This window comes from Girardinichthys multiradiatus, chromosome 11, assembly GCF_021462225.1.
Source record: "Girardinichthys multiradiatus isolate DD_20200921_A chromosome 11, DD_fGirMul_XY1, whole genome shotgun sequence".
Taxonomy (NCBI): Eukaryota; Metazoa; Chordata; class Actinopteri; order Cyprinodontiformes; family Goodeidae; genus Girardinichthys; species Girardinichthys multiradiatus.
In genome coordinates, this window is record NC_061804.1 from 14,739,490 (window position 1) to 14,761,912 (window position 22,423).

Below are 22,423 nucleotides of genomic sequence, written 5' to 3' on the forward strand. Positions count from 1 at the left end.
TAGTGCCAATTCACAACAAATATTGTTTCAAGCCACTTTACAAAAAACATTTATTCCAATCATACAGACAGGTGACTTAAACTGATCCTTTTTATGAAACAATGCAATTAAGTTTGGTTTAATATTCAAATTGGTTAAAAAGTTTGGTTCAAAAGCAGCATTCACTCCTCCTGGACAAGCATGCAGCTACAGTGGAGTGTTTCCTGCATTGTGTCATTGACTTTGCTGTAATCCCTCAAACCGAGCATGCATGTAGCGACAACGGAGAGGGAAATTCCCCCTTAACAAGAAGAAACCTCCAGCAGAACCTGTCTCACTGTGACGGACGGGGGGTTTGAGAAGACAGAGCATGCGCACAAAAAAAGAAACACAGAAACACTGATCCAGTAATACTTTCTATATTAAAGACAATGTAAAAGTCTGTAGTAGCTCCCTTAGTGGCTTCATCTAGGAGAAAAAAAACAGCAAAGCAGAAAGCTCTGATACAGTTTACAAAAGAGAGCATGTACAGTTAGTTCCATTAAAAGCACAACCAATGGCCATGTCTAGGAGAGAGGCAGGGTTAAACACTCAAAGAAGTGTATCATCTATAGAAGGAGGACATTAATTTATTGGCAGCATCAACTCAGCCGATGCCCCCCTCCAGGAAGGTGTCAAAGCTAACCAGAACGCCATTATCATGTAAAAGAACATTTCTACCTTTCACTGCAAAATTTGAAAATAATCTGTAAAAAAGAAGTTGTTTTCAAAGTAAAAATGAAAATGTAGAATAGAGATGAAAGGACAAGATAAATAATGGTTAAAGCCTTTAGGATTTATCTGGCCAGAACCAATTTATTAGTCTGTTCCATTTAGTACCTGAAACCTTGGGGCTTGTTGGGTTTTTATTTGGAAGAATTAAAATGGAAGTTAGAAACTAAAGCAACTTCGAATATCATCTTGCAAAAATAACACCACTTATTTTCAAAGACTATTTTGAAAAAAATACAGTGAATTACTCTGATATAGAGCAGTGGAGAGGTAAACGTAGGCATAATAGACATATTTTCTGTCAGACCCTGCAGAAAAGGATTCATGTTTAGGCCCTTTCAAATAAATCTGTGCCAAAAAAAAATATTTTTTTTTTTTTTTCTCACATTCACTTTTGCGTTAAAAAGTTCAGATATATTTGGGACAAGATTTCCAAATCCAGTGCGCGTACAGTCATGCTGTTCTGAATTAACACTTTGTTTAAAATGCTATAACTAATAAAAACTAAACAGCTATAATTCAAAGATGAAAAAAACACACTTCTATCTTACATAAAAACATTACAATGCTTAAAAGTAATTGAGTTAAAATGTTTTCAATACAGAGGCTAATATCAATACAAAACGGCTAATAAAAAAACAATCTGCTGATGCCATGTATTTTTCTGATTAAAAATGTGGTCCTTTGGCTTCACCTTAGGTGATGTTTGCTTTTCTCTTTTGGAGATAAAAAAAACAACAAACTGAGACAGTTTTTGGTGTCTTACCACTCACACAGGGTGACAAATCCAATTTATTCTACGTTCACAATAGTCACAGAAATTCTTCATTATATCTTACACAAAACAAAGCAAAAAAACGATATTTAAAAAGGGTTTACTCAGTATCCCAATGTGATGGGATTGGTACGTATCTAAATACACATAAAAGGTTAGTGTTAACTAATCCATGGCTTTTTTTTGACAACGCTAATCTACACAGCCATTGTCTTGACCATGAAGCCATTTGCCCATTGAAAAGATAAACTAATGTGACCAACAAGCTTACTTGACAATTGCAAACATGGAATACACAATAAAGGTTTTCACTATTTTTGGAATATTTGTGTTGTTATAGTTGTGTCTAATAAAATTTCATTCTTCTATAGACTATATATATATATATATATATATGCTTTAGTTCTCATTGTGAACTAAAGCACATTTTGTGGTACTAAATGTGCGTCCCTAATGTTTCCTATCTGCCATGCAGGCTGACATAGTGAAAAACATATTACATGGCTCTAAATATAAGGTGTAAAGGTGTAAGTACATTTTTTAGATCAAGTCCTGTAACGTCTTTCAAGTATTTATGCCACTTTTGATGTGCCCCTGTTTTGTATAGTGTGGACATATTGGAATTAGAGTGTTGGAATTAATATTGTTTTACTGCATCAAGACAGTGAATATGACATAACTGTCTCTTTTCTTCATTTGCTTTTCTTTGTATTTAGCCGTCTGATCACCTTGGACTTAAAGTTTAAGCCCCTATGAATGTCCCCTTTTTCCAAAACGTTTAGCAAAACAACACAGCATATGGGGATGAATGGCACATCAGTGCAGATAAACTATCTGCATTACACAGCATGACGAAAAATAATCCATATCCTAAGTATCTGTGACATGTCAGAGTGGCACCTGGTTTAGCTGGTGATCACATTTTAATTCTATAATGTTAAGTACATAGGAAAGCGATGCTGCAGCAATATTTAATTTAAGATGGTCATATCCCCAGGTCACTGAATTGCAAAGCAGATATACAATAGAGTGACTGAATATGAGTAAAATAAATTAGATTGTTGAAATGTGGATATCTAGCCATCATATCAAACAATACTGCTTCTTATCACGTTGTGTCACAATCAAAACGTTTTAACATTACTATGTTGCCATACCTCATCTGACTTACTGGTGACTCATCATCATCATTGAACTCAGAATTATTATTAAAATGAAGTCCACCAATCAAAGTGCATCAGCAGGGAATGTGTACATCCGGAGGTTACATGCAAAGAAACACATTCTGAAGACATTCAGCATCCACTTGCCATTCCAAACTCTTTCTATCTGGAACTTATTTATTCAATTTCCATAGAGATGAGATGTGAATTACTTTCTACCGCTCTTCCAATCCGAAGCTAATGAATGCAGATGGAAAAGATGTTGATGTCATTTAAACAAACAACATCCAGCACCTGCACATCAAGCTGAATGTCTGTCCTTTCCTGCACTAAAATAGAAAACACAATTTCAATATTCATATTTCTCAGAGGAGTGCATAAATAACCAAATTATAAATCTGTCCTATTTATTTCCCTTTCTCCACTCATCTGTGGAACTTTAAGAGCACAGACAGGAGCAAGCAGCCTGCTTAATGTTAAGTGGTGTAATTTGTTATCTATGGGTGTTGATAAATTAGCATTCCCTGTTGCAGTGATGTTTCCTATTAGTCATGATCTGGGAAAGCTTTTATTTCTATGATTACCTCTTTGCTCGGTCACCAGAGTGGAGGAGTGAGTCTACAAGGCTAATTCACAAATCAGATATTTTTTAAACAGTTTTTGGTGTCCATTATTCTAGGACGACGGAATAAGATTTTTTCTAATGTCATTAAAAATTAATAAAATAAGTGATTACTGAATCATTCCTGCCTCACGGTCATAAAACTAAATTATTCTATTTAATATAATTTGCCGTTCAAACCTTTCTGTTCGGGTTAATCCTGCATTTGAACATGTAATTCACTTTTGTCTTTTATAAGTTCACCAAAGATCTTTCTAGTAATAATTCTCATTAAAAAAGCCAATTAAGTTCTGTATAAAACAAGTGTAGCTAAATCTCTCATCAGCTTTGTCGCAAATTGTTGTACAGAAGAAAAAGAATTTAAGCAATTATTAAGAAAAGCTTTTAACTAGATCTAGTCTAAACTAAACCAAGTCCCAGTAGGCCATATTTCTAACTAAAGGTTTTATTAAGTAACTTCTCCCAATGTGGCAATGCAAAAATAAATAGGCTATAAAATCTTAAACTTTAACTCACTTGGTATGATGACCTTTTGAACAATAAATGGCAGTTGTCAAGAAGCTAGAATTGTTTCTTTTTTGTATTCTGGTGTCTGGTGGCCTTTTCAACATAGTACTTTAAGTTCCATGGCAAGTGTATCATAAGTCCCAAACTAGTACGTGAAACTAAGGACACAGAATAAATATACAATTATCTTGCCATAAATGCAACTCTGTGCACTGCTGCTTAAAAACCAACCAGATGAGTCTTCAAATTACTGGGTTACATGCCATTCTCTTCCATTGCCTTGGTGTGGACTGCTTTAAATGGAAGCTTTATCTAGTCATTTAATTGGCACCACAGGAAACGTCTTTGAATAAGGCTGGAGATCAGAGGGACATCTGTGATATGAACCAATTCACTATTTTAACAGTAAAGTTGTTGTTTTTTTCTGTTTGTTTGTAGGTATGAGGTTCTTGGTTTAACCAACGTAGAAACTTAAATCTCAAGAATGTCATACGGGTTAGATTAAACGCTGTAAATTTATTTTCCTTCACAGTTTTTCATGAGACAAATTTTATAAAAATTTTAGCCACAAAACATGGGCAACATGATGTGTGTGAATATGTGTTAGCATCAACAAATCTGTCAAAATAATTTAACTAGTATAGCTAGTATTGATTTAAATGGCATTACACAGTAGTCTGTCACAAGATTCAACCAAAGTAATGAGGTAAACAAAATGCCAAATGTTAATGTGCTTCATTCTATTGAGAAGCAGTAAAACATGTCTTTTGTAGCTACCAAGTGGATGTCAGGTATTTGTGCTTTATAGACACAACTCCTCTGCTACTCAGATGGCACTGCTGTGTTTGTTTGTGGGTGTTATCTTTTGGTACAATAGACCAAACAATTGAACCAACAATGGTGGAGGGCAATGTTTTAATGCATCGTTTTGCCTAGATGAATAGTGGATTTTGTTTTTGTGTTTTTATTTTTATATTGTTGAAAAATATAGGTTCCTCTAATTATTTATTGGGGTTACAAATCTATGCTTCTCCCAAAACAGGGGGGGTCTAGATAGTGGTTTGGGTGATATGACATTGTTAGACTTTTTTATTTACCGGTATTTATAGCGTTATTCTCCTATAAAAATATAAAAATGTCAAGTTAGATTCTAAAGTTAACAGTTTAATTTCTTAAAAATCTTTTATCTTAGGTTCCCTGGGTGGGCTCAGTTGGTAGAACAGGCACACCAGCAGAGGTTGTGGTCCTTAAAGTGGATGTCCTCGGTTAGATTCTCAGTCTTGGGCCATTTGCTGCATGTCTTCCCCTTTTCTCTCCACCCTCTTTCATTTCAAAGTACTGTTCAGTAAAGGCCACTATCACTAAAACAAATCTTTAAAAAAGTTTTTTACTTTATAAAACTTTTACATATAAGAGATCCATAAGGCACCCTTTGCATCCATTCTCCAAAGACCCACACATTTCCTCTCTTTTTCTTAGAAAATGGGAGTACACATGGACAAATAGTGCTTTTTCACTGAGAAGACGAAGACCACCAGGACCAACAGTGGTACTAACCGTTGCAATTCCTGCCCTTTAGTGTGTTTTTACAGTAAAACAGAATTGTCTAACATAACATAATTTGTATTACTAGCTTGACTGGCTGTAACACAATACAGTTCAAGACCAAATTTTTTGTGTTATTTGGAAATAACCAGTGAGTAATCAGTAAAAGGACTATTTGTACTGAAAAGTGGGATTCGAAAGTGTGTTTAATATCGTCAATATACAGGTCCTTCTCAAAAAATTAGCATATTGTGATAAAGTTCATTATTTTCCATAATGTAATGATGAAAATTTAACATTCATATATTTTAGATTCATTGCACACTAACTGAAATATTTCAGGTCTTTTATTGTCTTAATACGGATGATTGTGGCATATAGCTCATGAAAACCCAAAATTCCTATCTCACAAAATTAGCATATCATTAAAAGGGTCTCTAAACGAGCTATGAACCTTATTTCATCCGACCAATAAAAGAAAAGTATTTTTAATACAAAAAACGTCAACCTTCAAATAATCATGTACAGTTATGCACTCAATACTTGGTCGGGAATCCTTTTGCAGAAATGACTGCTTCAATGCGGCGTGGCATGGAGGCAATCAGCCTGTGGCACTGCTGAGGTCTTATGGAGGCCCAGGATGCTTCGATAGCGGCCTTTAGCTCATCCAGAGTGTTGGGTCTTGAGTCTCTCAACGTTCTCTTCACAATATCCCACAGATTCTCTATGGGGTTCAGGTCAGGAGAGTTGGCAGGCCAATTGAGCACAGTGATACCATGGTCAGTAAACCATTTACCAGTGATTTTGGCACTGTGAGCAGGTGCCAGGTCGTGCTGAAAAATGAAATCTTCATCTCCATAAAGCTTTTCAGCAGATGGAAGCATGAAGTGCTCCAAAATCTCCTGATAGCTAGCTGCATTGACCCTGCCCTTGATAAAATACAGTGGACCAACACCAGCAGCTGACACGGCACCCCAGACCATCACTGACTATGGGTACTTGACACTGGACTTCTGGCATTTTGGCATTTCCTTCTCCCCAGTCTTCCTCCAGACTCTGGCACCTTGATTTCCGAATGACATGCAGAATTTGCTTTCATCCGAAAAAAGTACTTTGGACCACTGAGCAACAGTCCAGTGCTGCTTCTCTGTAGCCCAGGTCTGGGGAATGCGGCACCTGTAGCCCATTTCCTGCACACGCCTGTGCACGGTGGCTCTGGATGTTTCTACTCCAGACTCAGTCCACTGCTTCCGCAGGTCCCCCAAGGTCTGGAATCGGCCCTTCTCCACAATCTTCCTCAGGGTCCGGTCACCTCTTCTCGTTGTGCAGCGTTTTCTGCCACACTTTTTCCTTCCCACAGACTTCCCACTGAGGTGCCTTGATACAGCACTCTGGGAACAGCCTATTCGCTCAGAAATTTATTTCTGTGTCTTACCATCTTGCTTGAGGGTGTCAATAGTGGCCTTCTGGACAGCAGTCAGGTTGGCAGTCTTACCCATGATTGGGGTTTTGAGTGATGAACCAGGCTGGGAGTTTTAAATTGCCTCAGGAATCTTTTGCAGGTGTTTAGAGTTAACTCGTTGATTCAGATGATTAGGTTCATAGCTCGTTTAGAGACCCTTTTAATGATATGCTAATTTTGTGAGATAGGAATTTTGGGTTTTCATGAGCTGTATGCCAAAATCATCCGTATTAAGACAATAAAAGACCTGAAATATTTCAGTTAGTGTGCAATGAATCTAAAATATATGAATGTTAAATTTTCATCATGACATTATGGAAAATAATGAACTTTATCACAATATGCTAATTTTTTTAGAAGGACCTGTAATGTGGTTTAATCACCTGGGATATTCGATCAGGACAAGAGGTTAATGCTGAATAAGTAGTCGAGAAATCAAACATCAGCATGCAGTCATTAATGTCACTTTTCAGATAATAGGTTTCACGCTTCATTCTAATAAGCCTATGTGAGTGACAGCATGTGCAACACCAAGCACAATATTTATTATCTGCTTCAAGTTAAACCAAATGTCACCAGTTATTTAATAACATTTCCATTCATATTGTTTCAAAAAGCTGATCAGAAGGCAAGTCAATCCACCATGGCAGTAATTCATTGTGAATAAAGTGACTGCGGCAGGAAGGCCTGTGACATGTTGAAAGTGAAACCTAGTTGTAAGCAGTTCCACATGACCTTCATATTCAGTTGTCATGAGAACAGTGCATGCGTGAAAGGAGATGCTTTTCCTAGTACTTGCCAGTGTGTTAATTTTTTAAAGAATTAAACAACCAAGATCAAGTATTTGACTTCAGTGCTGCCATCCATCATTTTACCAGTTTACCTGACTGACAACTTTTGCTTGAGATGTTGCAACTAAAACAATAAAAGAGTGGGCTGTGGCAGCAAAGTACACACAATAAGATAAAAAAAACTGTGCTTGAGCTAAAAAAAAAAAACAGAAGTTAAGATTTTGTATTGAATTATATTTGATGTCCTTTGGCTGAAACATAATATTGCAAAGTTTTTGAAACATTTGAACAACTTAAGATAATAACATTTGGCAGGAACAGGCTTTACTTGGCCCTGTGAGTCAGTGACTTTGCCATGGCAGCAAATATTTCTGCCTAAAAAGCACTTAGCGTGCATGTTACAAATTAAAGGAGGCATAAACCTATCAGCATCTGCTGAACTGGTGGATTTCACAATAATAAGGGTGTTCAGATGAAGATAAACTAATCATATTAGAAAAATCTGATGGAATCAGGCATCCAATGAAAACAGAAACCTAAGGAGAAAGAAAATATAATAAAACCATCTTACCTGTGTATGATGTGCTTACTGCGGAGGTATCCCAAAGCCAGGGCCAATTCACAGATGTACAGCTTCACCGTGCTTTCAGAAAAGTGCACATTCTGCTGGAGGTGGTATCGCAAGTCTCCCCCTAGGAGCAGGTCCACTACCATAAACATGTCCTCTTCATCTTGAAACGAATACCTTCATAATAACAAATGCTTGGGTCAAGCATGGCAAGTGGAACAGACATTGACAGACAGTTGTTAGCAAATATGATGTGAAGTTGATGCAAAAGGTGGGGGTGGAGAAAAAAATCTTTAGAAATTTAGTTTAAAGTGTATAAACAACATAAATACCTCTCAGTAAATTGGAACACAATTAAAGTGAACATTTGTTTTAGTGATACAATCCCAAAATTGAAGCTTATATGTTATCTAGGCTCAAAACACAAAGAGTGATAAATGTTTATTTTAGTTAATATGGATCAGTGGGCTGACAAGTAAGGAATTACAAGAATTCAGTTTCTTAGAAAAAAAAGTACGATATATATCCTACACAATCATGGAGAAGATTGCTGACTCCAGCAGATAGTCACTGGCACCCTCCAAAAGGAGGGTAAGGCATGAAAGCTGTTTGCTGGTGAAGCACGCTATTCATAGTGTTGTATCCAATTATATTAAGGGAAAATGATTGGAAGAAAAAGGTGTGGTAGTAAATGTGCTCAAAAAACTTGAGTGAACTGTAAAATCTATTCAAGAGTTTTGGGGGTTTTACAAGGTGTGTACTGCGGCTGGAGTCAATGCTTCAAAAGCCCCACAGAGATGCACCAGCGCTTTTATGCAATGCCACACTGATGTAGTAATTCATGCAAAATAAGCCTCAACCATGTAATTTGTGTAAAATAGTTGAACATGCTTTTTAGGTGGCAGATATTTTAGTGTTAAAAAATGTTTTAATTGGTCTTATAGAATAATTAAGATATCTGACCAATTTAACAACAATAAAAAATTGAAACACATCACTCTATCTGTAATTAATCATTTGACATCCCGTTTTTGAGTTAAATAATTGAAATACACTACCTGTTCAATTGTATTCTGATTTTGTTAGATGTACCTGCATTTCCAATTTCTTTTAGATAAAACCACCCTACCACTTTGCTCAGTGTTTTTTTCTCTTTCAAGAATTCAGCAAGATGTCTTAATACTTGCTCTATCCTTAGCAAATTTCAGAGGAAAATTGCATTTATGTGACCTACTAAATCAATAAAAGCTAATACAAGTTCAATATAACAGTTTGACTAAACAAACAGTTGGGGTTTCCTACACTATATTCTCCAACAACACAGGAATAACTCTTAGAGCCAGGGTAATAAGAATTTATTTAAGTGTAATAAGCTAAAAAAGGACTTAAATTGCTTGGAAATTCAAATCTTTTGGTTGAGAGATTCACATACATTAAGCACATTTCTAACAACCTAATATGAGAGAAGTGAGCTCCCTTTCTCATCATTAATCCTAATGGTTAAGCCTTATTTAAGGCCACCATTTATCCCTTAATATCTGTCATGCTGTGTCAGGATTAAAATGTTCTCATTTTATGGTATTTTAAAACATGATCTGCACTTTCTATCTAAATTACAAGCACAATCATTGTTTTTAGAGTCAAATGAGGATAGAGAAGGCAAAAAATATATAATCTCTTTTGTGATTGCATCTGTGATCAAGAGATTATCTTGTATTCTGTTGAGATGGACACTGTCAGAAAGTGTTTTAATGGCCATCCCATACGCAGTGTTTGAAAGAAACTTAAATGGTGATTTTGAATAGCAACATTTTCAGTCAGTCAGTCAGTCAGTCAGTCAGTCATCTTCTACCGCTTATTCCATAGTGGGTCGCGGGGAAGCTGGTGCCTATATCCAGCAGTCTGTGGGTGGGTGGCGGGGTACACCCTGGACAGGAATAGCACAAATTTCTATTCAGATAAATCGTCTTTCCTATTTAGCTGAGTTCCATTCAAATATATCAGAAAGTGAGTTTTTTTTAAACTCATTCTTAAAAAAAAATCTTAAAATTTGCTGAAAACAACAATATCTATGATGTAAATGTCTGTTTCATTGGTTTTGTGTTTAGCTATGCACCTTTCCTTGGGCAGTTTATTTTTCTTTTCAATAGAAAGTACTCTTAGCTCAGCGCCTCTGTGCTTAACCGTGTATTTTAGACAAGGCCACTGCTGCCTTTAACTGTGCGCAGTTTGTTTTTCTTTTTCATAGAAAATACTGCTGTTTCAGTGCTTCTGTGTTTAGCTATGTCTATTGCCTGCATAAAACCATCAAAAGAGCTAATACTGACATTAACTATTTGTACTCCCTCTGATTTTCTTTCTCATGGAAAGCACTCATGACTCAATGCTTTAGCTGTTTGTTTTACTAGGTGAAGTCATTCACTGAGCTATTGCTGCCATTCATTTTGTGTACCATCTTTGTTTTAGAAAGCACTCCTGGGAAAGTGCTTCTTTACTTTTGGTCCTCCCAACTCCAAACCAGTTGCAGCAGATCTTCCATTTGCTGGGAGTTTCTTCCCAGGTAAAAGGGAGTCATTTCATCACAGCACATGGGATTGCTGCAAAGTCAGCAATCTGCAAAGACTTAAAGCAATGGGCTTTCTTACATAGGTGACTAATTAACAATTGGCAATAAGTGATCAACATAAAAATAAATTAAATTGACTGAATACACTGAAATAAGAAATAGTTGATGGTTCAGAAATATGAACGAAAACTTTAGGAGAAGAGAGCAAATCAAATCGCATGTATACTTTGTGCATAACAAGCCATTAACTAATTAGGGCTATGGCAAAAAAGAACAACGGAAAGTGAGACTTTTGAAAAATGTATCCCTTGAAAAAAACGTTAATTATATTCCATCTCAATCAATATGTCCACTGTATATAGTCCACAGAGGTTTTGGTTGGCAAGGAAACATCATCTTGGCTCAAACTCAAGACTCGGTAACCAAGGATGAGTTTTTTTGCCACGTTGGTAAACAACCCCTCCCTCTGGGAGATTCACAAATAAAGTGTATGTGGTGCTTTTCTGCACTGGATAGATGGGGATTGATTGAGCTGACTCTAAACTGTCTGCTAAGGCTCAGATAATGCTGAGACCACGTAACATTTGATTGCCACTGACCCTCTAAATGTGGAAAGACAATCTTCCAGATGCCTTTTCAGAGGAAGCACACACATTTGGCAAAGAGTCTTCCAAACCAAGACACACATGCCTGCGGCACTGTTTGAGCTTTTCCTCCAATGTGTAAACATCACATGCATCATGAGATTTTTTACTACTGTCCCTGTAGCTGTGTACAGTTGACATCAGATGTTTACGTACACTTTCTAAAATGACCCATGACCTTTAATTCCACATTGTTTAGCGTTAACAAAACCTTTGCTATTTTAGATCAGTTGAGATTATCTTACATATTATTAGACTTACATAAAGAAACTCTGTACATTCTCCCTGACTTCAATACAACATTTCCTGGGAACAATATGTTTATTTAGATAAATATAGCTACTTGCCAACCCTTAAGAGGTAGTTATTAACAAGCTTCTGGAATGTAACAGATTAGGTATGTAACAACCTTTCATTTCAGAACATGTTAGGCTGATACAAATTAGTTGGTTTCTTGGCACAGACCTGGCTTTTAAGCTCCATCCATAAGGGTTGAGGTAGGGGTCTGTTTAGCAGATTGATGTTAGCTTGCTTTTTCCATTGATGAATCAGTTTTGAGGTGTCTGTTGTAATGCTCAGTGTCCAAGTCTGAATCATCTAGCTATTGTTTTGAAAAGAAGAGAATTTGAACGCAGTTTTCCTTCTCTATTATTGTTTCTACTTTAGGTGACAAACCAACACAGCAGATAGCATAACAGACCCTTAGCATTATACTTCAACTTGATGCCTACAAACATACTTTTCAATTGTGGTCGAATAGCTCAATCTTGGTCTCATTTGATCGTAAACGTTTTTATCCAGAAGCCATTTGGTTTCTGCAAAAGGTCTGTATCGGCAGCGGAAAGCTTTAATTAGCTGTCAGTGGAAAATCACTGTAATTAATAGAATTCAAGCCTTTAAAACACCAGTATTTGTGTAATTCATCAATATAATGTGTTTAACTTAGTGAATTGAGCTACTGATATAATTGAAGTTCCTAATAATATACAATTTTTTTGAATTGGTCTGTACAACCAGTATGATCCAGGAAGCTTGGTGATGACTGATAAAATTATGCAGTTTCTCTATAGTTTGCTATGTAAGTCCTTACTATGTGCATAGTATCTGTATGTTTAATATTCAGAAAATCTTCAATAAAAATAAACTTGTGCATTCAACTGTAGTTTTTAAAATTGCTGAAGTTGTAGTATAACCAATCCTGAAAAAAAAAATATTTCAAATACATCTCTAAATTAAAATACGTCTAAGTTAATATGAAGGGCCAATAATCACTGTATGTAAACGTCTTAGCAGCACTGTAACGGCGCTGTGAGAGTGGACCTGCATGCAGATGGGAATGAGACAAAAACACAGAGGAATAAAGAATAACACTTGAGTCTGGTGAAGTGGGACAAAATGCAGATTAATCAGAAAAGTTGCAGAACAGAAGAATTGCCTCCTTTTTTCTTAGAAGTCTCATTGAGTGCAACAGTGTGAGAGCAAAAGAGAGAACGTTTCAAACTGTAGCCCAAGATAAAAAAAAAAGCCTTTTGGTACACTAAAGCATGAGCTATACTACAGTTTGTGTTTACTGGACAGAAGCTGCTTTACTCTGTCGATTAATCTTTTGATTAACTGCCGTTGCCTCTGATCCTTCCTCTTTCTCCTCTCCTTTGTTTTTAGTCTGTTTTTCATTCTCTTTCTCTCTCCTTCATTCTACCTCTGCATCACACACACACACACACACACACACACACACACACACACACACACACACACACACACACACACAGAAAAACACGGTGTAAATACCTTAAACCCAGCAGAGGTGGCTATGGTTGTAAACGATCCAATAGGCTACTGTCACAAGTGTTTAGGGGACAAAAACTGGAATTTAATTGTTATTTTTCTTGACTTCTTTTAGGAAAACAGCCGTTTAGTTAACTGCAATGTATTATATCAAAGACATGGTAAACTAAGATTATTTATTTATTGTTCTTTTTTAAATTTAAGGTAGCTTAAGCTTAGTATTTGACACTAAGTGATTGATAATTTCTTTATTACAGGAATATCTGATCTGAAGATGCAACTGTTTTGTTGGAAAAGAAAAAGGCTTTTAGCTGATGATAAGAATTCCAAAAAGTTTGAAACTGGACCATTTAAATGGACTTGCATCAGCATAAAATTAACAACATAAACTGAGACTGCTAAACTTTATCTGTCACAAAGTTTGTTGTAGTTTGGACATAGCAAGTATCCCATTTAATACTAACACATCTTTCTATTAATGGGTCTTTATCGGCATGTATCTGTGGGTTCACTCCTCTGAAATGAGGCTGTGAACTGTTTCCATTAACATCTGAGGTTAATAAAGAATGATGGTGGGTTTTAATTTTCAAGCAACAACATCTATGCTAGTATGACGGATTCTCACGATACTCGAAATATCATATTTTTAGGCTTAGCTCCTCGTTCTGCCACCCAGCCAACTAATTAAAATGCAGGAAATTATCTAAATTTTAAAAAACCCAACTGAAGGCCCAACGGAAGAATAAGTTCAATTGTTTTGGTGCTTGTGCGCCCTTCCTTCAAATGCTGCACTGGGCAACTGCCCATATGGTCCATATCACAAGCCATGACTGATTACAAGTGAATTCAAATTCAATTCAATTCGAAAATAATTTATTAATCCCAAAGGGAAATTAAATGTTGTTGTAGCTCATTATCTAGGTTTCTTCAAAGAGCCGTTGTATATGCTGATGGCTGTGGGCAGAAAGGATCTCCTGTAGCGCTCCGTCGTACAGCAGATCTGAAGAAGCCTCTGACTGAAGACACTGTTGTTGTACAACAGTCTCATGAAGAGGATGCTCAGGGTTCTCCATAATGTTCTTCATTTTATGAAGAATCCTTCTTTCCCCAATGATCTCCAGAGGTTCCAGAGGAGTCCCCAGAACAGAGCCAGCCTTCTTTATTAGCTTGTTGAGCTTTTTTAAGTCCCTGGCTCTGATGCTGCTTCCCCAGCAGATGATGGCAGAAGAGATCACGCTTTCCACAACAGACTTAAGAAGACATGCAGCATCTTGCCGCAAACACCAAAGGACCTAAGCTTCCTCAAGAAGTACAGTCTGCTCTGTCCCTTCTTGTAGACGGCTTCACAGTTGCATCTCCACTCTAGTCTGTTGTCCAGGTGAACACCAAGGTATTTATACTCCTCCACCACCTCCACCTCTTCTCACATGATGGAAATAGTTTTTGATTTATTCCTGTTTCTCTTAAAATCTACAATCATCTCCTTTGTTTTAGTCACACTCAAGATGAGATGATTGTTTCCACACCATGCCACAAAGCGGTCCACCACCTTCCTGTACTCATCTTCTTGTCCATCTCTGATCCACTCCACAACTGCAGAGTCATCCGAGTATTTCTGCAGATGACAGGAGTTTGTCTTGTACTGGAAGTCTGAGGTGTACAGAGTGAAAAGAAATGGTGAGAGTACAGTCCTCTGTGGTGCTCCTGTGCTGCTGACTACCTGGTTAGAGACACAACCCTTCAGTCTCACAAACTGTGGTCTGTTTGTCAGGTAGACTTTGATCCAGGAGATTGTTGAGGCCTACACCTGTGTCTTCTGGAGTTCCTGACAAAGCAAATCATGTTGGATTGTGTTAAATGCACTGGAGAAATCAAAGAACATGATCCTCACAGTGCTGCTGGCTTTGTCCAGATGACAGTGGGTTTGTTGAAGCAGGTGTATGATGGCATCTTCAACTCCAACTCTACAGCGATAAGCAAACTAAAGGGGGTCCTGATAGTTTATTGTTTGCTTACTAAGGTGGGCCAACAGGAGTTTCTCTAGGACCTTCATGATATGGGATGTCAGGGCAACAGGTCTATAGTCATTGAGGACTGATGGGTGAGTTTTCTTTGGTACCGGAACAAGACATGAGGTCTTCCACAACACCGGAACCTTCTTCTGGGCCAGGGTAAGATTGAAGAGGTGCTGCAGAATCCCACAGAGCTGCTCTGTACAGGCCTTAAAGACTGTAGGGCTGACACCATCTGGACATGCAGTCTTATTCCGATTCAGTCTCTCCAGTTGCATCTTCACCTGACTTCTTGAGACACACAGGTGGAAGGGGGAGGCAATGGGAGTATCAGCATCTTCTGATATGGTTGAAGGTAAACATGTAGAAGCAGAATGGTCTATGGCTGAGGTGGAAAATAAAATATTTGAGGTGTTACTGGACAGCTGTGGGTCCTGTGGGTCAAATAAGTGTGGTATGTCTGTTTGGCTGTGAGCAGGAGAGGAGGATGCTGAGCTTGTTTCTGAACTGAACCTATTGAAGAATGTGTTCAGTTCATTGGCTCTATCCACGCCTCCATCGGTCTTATCATCCCAATGTTTCTAGTACACATAAAAAAACTACAAAGGCATAGCAGTGAGGGCATCATCACATTAAATTCTAATCATTCAAGTACAAAAATAAACTTCCAAGCTAGGTTGCCATTTCTATATTGTGTTTCCCAATGGTTAAAGTTATGTCTAAAAGAGCGCAGCCATCTTCATTGTGGTGAAATTGTTCTGTCATCCCAAACAAGGCTATCTGTACTCACAGCAATCTTTCACATGACTGCTCAAGAACAAAGCTGTACAGAGTAAAGCACCACCCTTACACTCTGATTGCTTTCAAGTGCACATACGCATGAGACATGACATAAGATATACCCAGTTTACCATTATATAATCCATCAGCGGTTTTTCATGAAACACATGTTTTATATGTAAATAGAGTCTACCAACTAGCATAGCTTTTCCTGTTAGTTAGCAAGTTGTGTCAATGCACATTTAAACCTCTATTTTCATAAAATAGCTCTGACTGATTATCTCCTCAGAATATATTTGGTTGGCCATTGAATGTCAATGAAGTCCTTCCTCACCTGTAGAAGCTTTTGTCACATTGAAATAGAAATGGCACAAAGTTTTTTTTGTTGTTTTTTTCCAGTATAGACACTATCTTTTGTGTTTTAAAGCCAGCTTACTTATGTTTTAAGTGTTTTTAAATTCTTTGTAACAAAGAGTTGAACCAGAAAATTGTCTGGTTACAGGGAGACTCAGAAGTTATTATTAGCATCAGTAAAATAAAAATGAAATTCCGGAAATCAGTAATTTAAAAGAAAACTGTATTTTCTAGGGAGGCATGTTGGCTGTTTATTTAGTATGGTACAAAGAAGAGCAAGACTTCGGCGCATATAAGTCATTATGCACCTTTGCCATTTTGTATTGTGCAGTTTTTTCAGGGTAAAAATGAGCTTTCTGTTAACATTTATGCAATTAGTTGAATTGGCAAATCAATGTTTAAAAGGTTTCAACCTCTGTTATGGAGCATGGTTGGAAGTCTTTAGGAAATATCACAATTAAGGTAAGTGCTTGCATTTTCTAAAAAAATAAAGACAGACTAAAGTTTACTACTAGTAATACTACCTGTGCTAACTGCTAAGATGCTAAAGACTTTTTGTTAAATGATCATTTAGTATTTATTTTAAATTAAAGGGACTTCTCTTGTACACAGACACGGGTGTGATGTTACCTCTACTGCAAATATAAACAATTCATGGCCACGAATGACAGAAAGGCTAGAAAAACATATTTTGAACACTGCTTAATTATAATTATAAAGACATATCAGAGTAAGCTGAAAACAGTCTCAGCAGATCAGAGCTTTACAAAACCTTTCATTCGGAAATTGGCAATAAGTCTATGATCAGTATATCTCTCTGAACTAAGTTTATTTAGGCAACCACAAAAAATAAAATATGCACATAAGTGTCTTGGCAAATAATTTCTTTTTTTACCAAGGTTAGTGACTCAGATTAAGTGTTGATGTTTTCAGCATACTATTGAATTGACAGTGATTATATTGTCATATTTGTATTCTGCAACCATTAGGGACAAATAAAACTGTAAATAAACTTTTGACACCCAAGAGCCACTGTTGCTTGATTCCTGAAACAACCTTTCACGTAGAAAGCATAGAGCAGCATTTATGCTTCGGATAAACACCTGTTTATGGTATAAGTGCTGCGGACGTTTCATTAACCTTTCTGGCATCGAGCCTGGTTGCTGTATAGTGTGAGGGTTCTCTCGTATCCTTTACAGCCTCTCCCTGGTCCCCTGTTTGCCATTGCTCTCTTCATCTAATTCTTTTTGCTCCTGTCTCTACTCTGCCAAACATGCATTTCAATGTGACCTCTTGGTGGCCTCCAGGCACTCATTCTCATGGGAGAGAATCCTGCATGGAGCTTTTAGAGACAGAGGTACCCCTAGGCAACTACAGTAATGGACATCTCAAGAAACCACAGGGGCTAAAGAACTAATGGGAACATGTCCTCACAAAAGGCATCACTGTCCCCTCTGTTAGAGGTAACAGTTCTGTCTTGTAAGGTTACACAGATGAAGGAAGTAATAACTATGACCTCAGGCTGACTTTGATTTGCATGGCTGTGAATAATTTGCTCCCTTGATAATTTCATCTGTTTCCACTTTTTTGTCAACATTTTGTTTATGTTTCAGAACAACTTTTATTATCAGACAAAGACAACTAGAGTTTTCACTCTATTTAGTGAAAAAAAGCTGTCCAAACCTACCTGGCCCTATGTAAAGCAAGTCAACAACTTTTTATGTTTCATTTCAGAATGGGGGGCATGATTTTACTTCTAGTTCAGTCACAATTTGGCGATGAGATTGCTTGATAAGACTATTTTCTCTTGCTCACTAATCTGGATTCTGTGATCTTGCATTTCATCAGGTCACCTTGACATCAGGCCAAATACTCAATGTGCAGACAAACTGCTTTCAAGCATTTGCCAAATTCTACAGCACTAAAAGTAAAAGGAGGCATTACATTTGCTTGCAGCATATGTGATCTTGAAGTCAGGCTCGTCCTTGCTTACTCTATTTAGTCAAATTGTGTAGTGTCTTCACAATATCTGTCTGCTTTACTAAACCTGATATATCAGAGGATTCGTAAGATTAATAAATAATTGTAGTTTTTTGGCTAACTTTTTTTTTTTGTAGTAGAAAAGAAATCTTCTTGGGACATTTTCTAGAACAAGATGAGTGAACAAGGAAAAACTCTGAAAGATGTCTTTTTCTGCACATAAATGTGAGGCATTAGTATGATTATGTAAGGACTGAGCAAAGAAAAAAAAACTCCCTGAAGCAACTGAGGCTTTTAATGTGCAACCTTTTTGTGATACTTGCAAGATATTTTAGCTAAATTCTTTTAAGTCAAAGAAGTATGCATTCCCTAAAGACATTGAAAATTTTATGCAATAAGAAGTTCTAAAGACTTTGCTTAGAATGAGGTTTTTAATATTAAATATTGTCACTTCTTGTTTGAGCTGTTGGGAAAACATTCAGAATATTTATCTGAATATAATTGTTTATATTATTATTATTATTATATATTGTGAACATTTAAAATGTCTGCTATGGTCAGTTTATTCCAGTTTTTATTTGTTAAGTTTATTACCTTTAATTACAGCACCATAATGATGTAAAGCACATTATGAGCAGTATTTTTATGCAAAAGTTTCTGTCAGGAGGCAACTATTAGTAAATGTTATTTAATGCACTAAGATGAAGCCTCTCTAATTTTCTATATATGAAGATCTTGTCTGCACAGAAGAAAAAAAAAGAAACAATGCCTGAATCCACTATGATTGCTCTAATAGCTAGAATTCTGACACATCTTTTGCACCTGCTGTCGGACCCAACTCTGCGGTGGATCTAGAAATAAGTTAGTTCTAGTAACATGCTGCCACAAACAGGCTCTTCAGGTCCAGCAGTTGAGATACATTTTCAGGTCACAATAGTTTTCGCTTCATGATCTAAATATGCTCATCTGCAAGAAATACAGCAAGCACAGATGTGGCAGTCAGCTCCTGATAAATCAAAAGTCCTGTAAGAATAATATCTCAAACCTGGATGGATTGATGGATGGATGGATGGATGGATGGATGGATGGATAGATGGATACAAATTTCATAAATACTTACATGCATATTTTTACTGACATTATTGTGATTTAGTGGTAACAATCAAACTAAGCGTTTTACTGCCATCAGAGTCAAAGAAGCAACGGTTCCACATAAACAATGAGATCTTTCAGTACTACAAGGTTCTAAAGTGCTTGTTGTTGCAAATGTTGAAATTCTTTAAAACCCAAAATAGAATGGTCTGAGCATTTATGTTCTTGTTTTCCAAGTACATTGTTGCTTTGAAATTGTGCCCAAAATATCAGGTCATTCTTGGTGGAAACCAGTGGTGAGATCAGTGACAGCAAGAGAAGGGGAAAGGAAGTAGAACAGATGGTAAGAGGGAAAAGGCAGAGAGAGGAAAAAAAAAAGTGTGGGTAGACAAGGGTAATGAAGCAGGACACAGATGAAAGAAAAGAGGGACAGGCCAGGGGACTGTTTTCTGCATGTAACTGGTTCGACACAGTGCATCTACTTGCAGGTGGTCTCTTCCTGTCTTTGACCTTGAGTGCTTACCACGGGGTGATCATACCTTATGCCAACTCACTGTGTTGAGTTGGCATACCTTATGCCAACTCAACACAGTGAGAGAGACAGAAAGAAAGAGGAGTGGGGTGGGTGAGTGGGCACAGCGCTGACCCAAGCACATCTCTAGAGGAAATCACCCCCACCCATAGGGCCTACACTGCCTACAAAATTAACTTGCAGTCTTTTTTTTGGCAAGCACAGCATACAATCAACCAAGAAAGCAAGCACTGGCATTGTATGTCTGATGAGTCTGTGCACTGCGCACTTCTCTCTAGTTCTCTATTTACGTTCCCTGCTTTTTGAAGGTTCCAATTTTCTCATGGTTTTCTTACTTTTTGCTTCTTATTTATAGTCTATGCATATATTGTATAGACTAAGCATTTAGTCTAGACTAAATGTATAGACTAAGCATTTTATTTATTTCTGTCATTGGCCATTAAGAGATTGAGATACCTGAAAGCAGGAATTCAATGTGGATTTAGAAAAAAAAATGCAAATTTTCTGTTCTTAGCCATCAACCCTTTATATCTGCATCCCTGCTTAACCAAAAAGCTGGGTTGCTTCCCCTTATTATAAAGTGGAAGTCCCTTTTAAGAATTAATGATGGCTATCAGTGGAAAGCCTAAAAAGCCTTACTTAATAAGCAGTTTAAAAGTGTCACTTCTGGTGCCAAACAGAGTAACTGTGGCTTTCATAATGTGAAACAAATTAGGAATAATTTAAGATTAGTTATAAAATGTTTGCGTTGAGAGAATGTTAGAGATGCTACCATGGGATGAAAGTCTCACTCATGTAAGCAGAGCTTGAATCATTCAGCTGACTAAATTTTCACTCTTAGCAGCCTTAGAGTCTGAGGTAGACCTGGATGGAAAATTGTGAGGTTTCCTCAATGGTCAGAACCTTTCTGTATGAACCTACAGAATCAGTCCAAGGCTGTGTGAAAGGCTTGTTTTAATGGGGGATGCTTTTGTATTGGGTGAATTTGCTGACACTATTGCAATTAAAAGGCTGACAGTGCATTAGCTAATTAATTAAATTATTGTAATGTGCAAATAGTAACATGGATTTGAAAACAAAATCTTTTATTGGGATTCCTTGCAATATTGGTAAGCATTCATTGTGTGCTTAAGTAAATTTTTTTATTCATATGTCAATGTCTGTTAATTCCCCAAGCTACTGCCCTCAGACAACATTTCTCTGGACTTTCTCTACTCACTGGACAAATAGTCACCCAAAACAGTGCTAAACTCACACTGAAAAAAAGTTATGATACTTAGGATATATGTTCTTTAGGTGATACTCGTAAAGAAGTAAAGATAATCATACACATACTGACAATTTTTGTAAAGAGGGATTTAGAAATCTGTGCCTACCAGAAATTAACCAGGAAAGGATGCTCGAGGTTCTGCATGATCTGCAACTCCTTTAGGACGTTCCTCACTTCGTTCCGTTCCACACATTTGAGCTTGTTCATGTACTTCATGGCGTACATCTTCTTGGTGTCCTTCTTCTGCACTATGCAGACCTGTTGAGATCACATGAGGGTAAAATCTTTATTGTTATGCAATGCCTCAGCCTTTACTGGCCTGAAGAATGATTAAGAAATTCATTTTTTTATTGGAAAATTTCATAAAAATATTGTCTACTGTTCAATTCAGTCAGAATGATAATGCACGTAATTTAGCCACACATTAAAACCATCTTCATCCAGCAGTCAACTAACGATCCCCACAAAATCAAAACAGACAGATGTTTCATTGGGAGTCCAAGAGAGAGCCAGTTTGCAAGTCTGGCAAATACAAAACCAGTAATAACAGCCACCCCGCTTTTTATTAGCTAGTTAGCTTATAAATGTTAACATATTTATGAGGTTCAAGAATCATCATTGAATTTGGTACACTGACCGCAAAATCAGTAGTATCCCTGCAGAGGTCCTTAAATCATTTGTCTTCCTTCTCAGCTATGATAAATCATGTCCTCATTTAAGATGTCCAATTAACCACAAGTTTAGAGTTTTTAAAGTTGGAAAAAACTTGGTGCATGGCATGTGCAAACAAAGATAATTGCTGTGTCTCTGGTCTTTCAAATTAAAGTATTTAACATCAGTCACATCTTGATTTTGATTACCAGTTGCATGTCAAAATTATAGAAACCCACATTTTAGACTTTGACAAGAATAATTTCAACATTCAGGGCTGTAATATGTCCAATTCATTTGCAGTTGTTCTTGTCCGTGCTGTGAGCATCAATAAGTCAATGATTGCTGCTATGCAAGCAAGTTATCTGTGGACCAGCTGGCACAATTAATCAGCCAAGCCCTGATCACTTCACTCCTCACATCCAACAGCTTGCCTTTACTGTGATTAGACTGCTTATCTGCAGTGGGTCTATGTGAATGTGAAAATGTACCTGTATATGTCCTTAAAAGAACTATAGGATAGTGAATTAGTTTGCACTATATGGATTAAAAACATGCAACTTAGATTTGT

General features: G+C 37.0%; 1 protein-coding gene across 1 annotated transcript in view; it reads right to left on the bottom strand.

Annotated features, from left to right (window-relative positions):
• stk32a (serine/threonine kinase 32A) overlaps positions 1–22,423 on the bottom strand; it is a 126,852-nt gene that overhangs the window by 84,487 nt on the left and 19,942 nt on the right. The window contains exons 4-5 of the mRNA XM_047378211.1: positions 21,308–21,459; positions 8,187–8,360 (exon numbers count right to left, since the gene is read on the bottom strand). Of these exons, the coding sequence (XP_047234167.1) occupies positions 8,187–8,360; positions 21,308–21,459 (326 nt within the window). The remainder of the gene's footprint in view (positions 1–8,186; positions 8,361–21,307; positions 21,460–22,423) is intronic.